Raw genomic sequence first — 7,371 nt, 5'->3', positions numbered from 1 at the left:
TGCTGTCTAGGGGGCTGGTGGGTAACAGAGAAGCGAGAGAGAATTTTTGTATTTATTATAGCAAAAGAAAGATGAGCCTAGAAAACGAAGAGGTCATAGCACTTTGCTAAACTTAGCAACTTAAATCCAGAAAGCGTGTATATATTCTCATAGCAAAATTCTGAAAGTCAACAAACAAGTAGAGCCAAATATACACTGAGCCAAATATACACTGAGCACCCCAAGAAACCATTAATTACTATTACATAGAGTTGTGCTTCAGAACAACTAATTAAACATTTATTGAATGTTCAAGGTACTTAAAAAGGAGTTTATAATTTTGTTAATTAAATGACGTTTTAATGTATGCATTATGTCTTGGAATTAGCTAAGTCATATGTGGATAACATTACATTAATAAAATGAATACATTTTATGTATACATGGAGAGACTGGAAAATGCCTTCAATAATTTTATTCTTTACAAAATATNGGAAAATGCCTTCAACAATTTTATTCTTTACAAAATATATAAATAAATAAAACAATTCAACTTCTAAAGTATTACCACATTCAAGAAGATATTGCTATCATCATTCTAAATTGCTGGAATGCGTTGATCTATTCCTTCATCTTCCAATTCTAGTGGCAAAATGAAAACTGAATTGAAATTGAGTTGGACTGTGACAACATTGCCAGGGACAGGCATAAAGTAATAAACACAGTCATGTCCAAACAGGGAATGCTGGGCCCCCGGAAAAGTGACGGGACGGGAGTCTACTGTGTCCTGCACTCGGGCACGTCTCTTCCAGAAGAGGCGTGCCAAGGAGCGGGCTGGGGATCCACACTCTGTGCTCCAGCAGTTTGCTCTTCTGAGAAGAAACAAAAAGCAAAACAACCCAAAGTAATCTTATTTAAAAAAAAAAACAAAACACAAAATTTGAATACAACCGGAAATGGAAACGATGTTAAGACAGCAGACATATGAAGAATGAAAAATGACAATATGGTCATTAACCTCCTCATGTTTGGTCATTAAAAAGGTGTATTTCAGCTCATCAGAGGTGGAGAAGTTTATTCCCCATTTCCTCATAGCATCAACTGTTAGAGAAGCCATTTTGTATATAAAACCAAGAAGGTTTTATAATAAAGTGTCACTTGAAATTCATCACTTTGGGATTCAAAGTGAATCAAACACTGAGTCTAATTTTCCTTTGCCCTAATTCTAGGCAAAAAATGCTGTGCTAAACAAATAGCATGTATTTTGGAGAATATTTAGTCATTCTTAGAACACTCTGGGGCTAAAAGCACTTCACTGCATTTATGTTTATAAACAATATTCATTTTCAAATGATTATATTCATTAAAGTAAATCTCACATACCCGGTCTTTGCAATTATCTCAAGTTGTTGAGAAAATTTAAGTTAATCTTTTATAATTCAAATTAAAAACTAACATTAAAATTCTTTTAGAATGGTATTTTACTAATTCTGGCTGGGACTATGTCCTTTAATTTTGAATTGGTCAGTTTTTTTTTTTATTTCTAAAGATTTTATTTATTTGACCGAGAGAGAGCACACAAGCAGGGAGAGAAGCAGGCAGAGGGAGAGGGAGAAGCAGGCTTCCCGCTCAGCAAGGAGCACGATGTGGCCTCGATCCCAGGATCCTCAGATCATGACCTGAGCTGAAGGCGGATGCCAACTGACTGAGACACCCAGCCACCTCTGAATCACTCAGTTTTTAATTCATATATTCTTCCAGCATACTCTTTTATTTATTTCACTTAAAGATAGTACCAGAGTGATCCACAGATTGATAAAAGGACTTAGGCATTTCTATTTGTGGTTGAATTAATTCATATCATGCATGTGCCTCTGGCACTATCAGATAAAATCAAAAGGTGATTAAAAGTTTCTCAGTTTTTCTTGGCACCTGGGTGGCTTAGTTGGTTAAGTGTCTGCCTTCAGCTCAGGTCATGATTCTGGGGTCCTGGAACTGAGTCCCACATGGGGCTCCCTGCTCAGCAGGGAGTCTGCTTCTCCCTCTCCCTCTAACCCCGCTTGGGCTCTCTCTCTCTCTCTCTAATAAATAAATACAATCTTTAAAAAAGTTTCTCAGTTTTTCAAAAGACACCTCTAAAATCGTGTGTGTGTATATACAGCAAAAGTCCCATGTAAGTGCTAGATAATGGAAGTTCTTTAAATGTTTGTTAAATACTATTCATAAAGTGAACAGTTCAGAAATTTTTTCAAATTATTTGGTGCCTTCCTATATCCCCAGCACTTCCAGACTGCTGGCTTGATCTCATTTTGATGTGTAGTTGATGAGGATGGACTGATTCCTTCTAACGTCACACAGTGGAGCTCTCACAAACCCTGGCTACCTTCGCTTGGGGCCACAAACGATCTGGCAGCTGCCTCTCTCAGTGTACAGTTTTGTGGCTTTAGATGTTTATGACTGTGGAAGGGCCTTTCTGACAGGCCGATGCGCTGTCACACGGACACGAGATCAGTGCTGTGTGGTGAGAAGAATGGCAAGGAAGGCAGTATTACAGAGCCTCTCCGCCAACGCTCCACACCCGTCTCCAGCACTGGGCAGAGCTGGGGGGACCTGTGACACTGCCTCCTTCTGACCAGTCAGGCACCGCGCACTACTGACTTGACTCCCAGATCTCATCTGTCTGTCCCCTTCTCTCCACCTCTCCTGAACCTGCTCACATCCTCGCTACTATCACCTCTCGCTTGGACAACTGTCATCAACTCTTGCCCCTATTATTCGTTGGTTACCGTATAGCGAAGGTGGTGTGTTCAAAACTTAGAACTCATCACGATCCCCTCCATCGTGTTTAAAATCTTTCAAAGGCTTCCTCTACATACTTTCAGGATAAAGTAAAAATTCCTTTACACTATCTACAAATTCCCACACACCTGGCTCTTCTTCTCTTTGGCTTCACTGCCTCCATCCCCGGCAGCTTGTGTTCACTGTGCTCTGGCCAGCTTTCTTTCAACCCTTCCCTGGTGACAGTCCCTCCACCTTGTGGCTGTCACTATTCTATCTGCCTGAAATACTCCCCTCTCCCCCCTTTGTTAAGCTAACTCACATTAACCGTTAACCTCTTAGATCTCAGCTTCCTTCTTCAAGGAAGACTTTCTTAACATTCCTGAAACAAAAACCTATTATAATAATTTTTTATTATGTTATGTTAGTCACCATACAGTACATCCTTAGTTTTTGATGTAATGTTCNCCCCTCTCCCCTCTTTGTTAAGCTAACTCACATTAACCTCTTAGATCTCAGCTTCCTTCTTCAAGACTTCCTTAACATTCCTGAGACAAAAACCTATTATATGCCTCACAGCCTTTTACACTCTAGAATTTTACCTGTTTCTATTTTTTGACTACTTGATTACTGTGTGTATCTCCTAGTAGACTGTAAGCTCCGATAGGGTAGAGACCGTGTCTGCTTTTGCTTATCAATGTACCATCAGGGTCTCATCTCTGACACACACTTGGAAACCAAATTTTTTTTGCTGATTGCATGAACTAATAAGTAAATGAAACAAGTCTATGATCTGGCCTGTGTAAAATGAATATAATGCTATTGGAAATACCGGCCCATTGCATTGATAAGAAAGGGCTCTTCAGTAAAAGTTTTGTTTATAGGGTAGTGTCTTCATGTTTTTAAGAGAGTTGCTTATTTATCTTGGGAAAAGTCAAAGGTTTAAGAGGCAGAATAAAGACTTAACTTGGGGTAAAAAATGATTTAGTGCTGTGCTTTGGAGAAACTTTCTCACAACAGAAGTCTGTGCACTGTAGCTTGCTCAATTACACCTTGTCTAACCTTGCCCTTTGGGGCCACAAATTAAAGATAAGTTCTGACAGCTATCCCCCGATTTCCAAAGAACCAGTAGACTCACGTACCTGGGCAAAGGCCTAAACCCGAGTTATCAAAATAGCGAACTGGATGAGGTAGAGACTTTGATCGGCTGTCAAAAAACCAAGACTTCGGTGATTCCCTTGGCACAGGATCTTGTAAATTCCGTTCCTTGCATTGAGACGGTGTATGTGGCCTCTTTTTGGAAGCTGTTCTAGTCACTTTAGGAGACTGTGGAGAATTCTCAGAACTAACTTCTCTGTGAGTCTCTTTTTTAAGGATTCTCTCCTTCCATGTTTTGACCTCATTGGAAAGATGATGATTATTGCTTGAATATAGGAGAAAAAAAAAAAGACTAAGCACAATTCCTGATTTATTCACACAGTACATTCGTTCTCTATACCCTGGCCACACTGTATGCCTTTCAGTTCCACCAGCGGGTTATTCTTTCTGACCGAAAGCCTGTGTACATGTTGCCCTCTGTCTAGAAGGCTTACCTGTCTCTCCTTTCATCGGGCCTACCTCGTACCCTTTTCCGCAGCTGCTCTTCTATCAGTTTCTTTACCATCACCCCTTCCCAGACCTAGATAAGGTCCTATATGTGTTTTTTTGTTGTTGCTGTTTAATAGCACTCATTGCAAAAAATTAGTTGTTTGTACAGTTATTTGTTTAATGCCTATTTTTCTTCTATCGTAACATTAGTAAAGTGCTTGGCACAAGATTCTAATCTTTGATAGAAGCCAAATATTAAATTTGTTAGAACTGTTTATAAAGTAAAAGCAAAGAGCCTACAATAATGGACTTAAGGCGTTCTCCTTTGACTTGGGTATGCAGATTCGTGGTCTATTTAAGCTGCCTCTCAACAATCTTTATTTCCTGTTTCTTGGCTTTGTTAAAAATAGGTCAATTGATGGATAGCAAACATCTGGAATGGGGGTACTACAGTCTTATTCCTTTTAAAAAACATTTATGACATATATTCTGAAAATTACTTTCCCCGTATGCATGAAGGGTTGCCGACTGCAAAACCACGTATGGAGGTGTATATACCAAGCTCCCCACGTGTAATAGCCAGAAGCATAATTTTGATATCACGTAAGCAGATCGTACCTTAATAGTTCATTCTTTTGCTTTGTTAGCTGTTCATTTTGCTGCTTTAACTTAGAGATTTCTTTTTCTAGCCGTATATATTCGCTTTTCAAAATAAGAGCTTTTGTGCTTTGTACGATGCCACTACCACCTCCGCAAGTTAAGGGTTTATTTGAAGGCTGAGAGTCCGTACATTCTGATACAACTGTGAGTGAGGCAAATACACAAATAGGTGATCATTTTAATTATCTCCAAAGTTCTGCAAAAACCAGAATATCTCAATCACCATGTCCCTAGATGCCATCCTTCCTTCCTCCTTCTCTCCCTTCCCAAGACTATTTGATCAACGCTTCTCATTGTCTCTAGAGTCCTCCCACTTCTCTCCAGCCACCACTTGCACTAGCACAACACTGCTCGCTGGAATCTTCCACTAGGACGGCAGCAGCAGCAATCCCCCCGGTTACAGCCGTTCTTCACTGCTCTCTCCTCTGCATCAGTGGACACACCGGAGGGCTTCTTACAGCACAGAAGGTGTGTGCGGTCCACCCCCGGGCATTCGGTGCGCTGTAAGTTCTCAACACATCCTTGTTAACCAAACAGAACTCAGAATGATACTAAAGCACGTATTATTAAGTGTTCTATACTACGTGTGTGAAGATACNAATATGGTAAGGAACTGTTTTGTAAAATTGCATAGAAACGTGAGGCGCATATAAAGTGGAACACTCCATTGTGTAACTGATGACCACAAAAGGTACGGTGTGTGCAGGGGACACGCAGTGTCCATTTTCTTTTGAATTACTCTGAGTTCGGATACAGTGCGTACCTGAAAGTCACAAATCAAGAGTAATTATCCTGACCGTTCTGGAACAACAAAGCATGCTCACTTCTAGTTTTATCCCTTGAAGTTTTCCAGGTAGGGGGGCACTTCTGCAATAGACCCTAGAGAAGTTCAGGCCAAATGTGTACCAGACAACATCTTTAACGNCGTGTACCAGACAACATCTTTAACACTATCTCTTTTTTTTTTTTTTAATGAGTGGATAGTAATACACACAAGTATTATCTTTTGTTGGCTTGATACTTAGAATTTTCAGTGGCTTTCACACACAACTTTCAGTTTGATCCTTACAATATGTATATAGATAAGCTGGGGGGTCAGGTATTATCCCCATGATTTCATATAGCCATGAAGTGAGGGGGACCTGCCCTGACTACTTCACTGCTTGTTTACTACACAGAGCTGTCCCAAGTACTGTTCAGCATCTTCTCTTTTCAAATGAAACACAAGAGACAGTAATATGGAAAAAGGTACAGGTTGAGGAATGCACATATAGAAATTTGATCATTAGATTTGAAAATTGTATCTATGATAAATTTGAAAGAGTTTGCAAGAAAGCATTAACTCTATTTTCAGTACTAAGAACACGTAGGATATTATTTCCTTATTTCTATGGTATGCTGATTGTATTTTTATTGTGCATGTGGTTAAAATCTATTACAACGTGTTTGTATTTTTATCAGGAAGGGTACTTCTACCTTGACAGTTACGTCATTCTATTATACTACTGAAGATATCTTCACTCCTATGGAAAGATCTGATAATGCAAAGGTAAAATTCTTATCTTTTAAGACTCTATAACGATAAATAGTTGAGATTACAGGAAACTAAGGAGATGTCACCAGATAAATATGATCCCAACAAATTCATTTCAAAAATAGTTTTTTCTAAATTAGTGGTTAACAGGTTTATTCTTGACTGTCACATATATAATGGTCTTCAAAATGTCTAAGTGTATTGAGAAATAAAATGGAAAGGATCTGGAAATATCAGCATTTTCTACTTACTTGAGGTATCTTGGGCTTGTTGATTTCTTCTAAGATTTTCTCTCAATACCCTTATAACTTCTTTTTGATATTCCACAGTGGCTTTTGTAGAAGTGATTCTAATAAGAACAACAACAGAATCATGTAATTTCTAATGGAAGAATAAACAGAACTGTTATCAAGAGTTTTCTAACAAGGGGCGCCTGGGTGGTACAGTGGTTAAGCGTCTGCCTTCAGCTTTCTTCTAAGATTTTCTCTCAATACCCTTATAACTTCTTTTTGATATTCCACAGTGGCTTTTGTAGAAGTGATTCTAATAAGAACAACAACAGAATCATGTAAAAGCTTTGCAACTAATTTTTAATGGAAGAATAAACAGAACTGTTATCAAGAATTTTCTAATAAGATATATCACATTGATATAAAACCCGTAAGTGGCAGTAGATACCCCTCTTGGTATAAAGTATTTTATAGCTATAACACCATCAAATTGGAAGTATTCTGTTTGGTTGCAGGAGTAATTTTTTAAATTCTTTTTAAATTTCTGGAAGCCCAATAGCTATTAATTGGATACAATTACCAGAGCATAAAAGTAAAAAGAAC

General features: G+C 38.6%; 1 protein-coding gene across 1 annotated transcript in view; it reads right to left on the bottom strand.

Annotated features, from left to right (window-relative positions):
* Window positions 1-478: 478 nt before the first annotated feature.
* CENPE (centromere protein E) overlaps window positions 479-7,371 on the bottom strand; it is an 85,516-nt gene continuing 78,623 nt past the window's right edge. The window contains 4 exon segments of the mRNA XM_034672121.1: window positions 479-851; window positions 3,900-4,180; window positions 4,963-5,146; window positions 6,790-6,919. Of these exon segments, the coding sequence (XP_034528012.1) occupies window positions 757-851; window positions 3,900-4,180; window positions 4,963-5,146; window positions 6,790-6,919 (690 nt within the window). The 3' untranslated portion in view covers window positions 479-756.

The sequence above is a fragment of the Ailuropoda melanoleuca genome, chromosome 11 (assembly GCF_002007445.2).
Source record: "Ailuropoda melanoleuca isolate Jingjing chromosome 11, ASM200744v2, whole genome shotgun sequence".
Taxonomy (NCBI): domain Eukaryota; kingdom Metazoa; phylum Chordata; class Mammalia; order Carnivora; family Ursidae; genus Ailuropoda; species Ailuropoda melanoleuca.
This window is presented reverse-complemented; position numbering and strand designations above follow the sequence as displayed.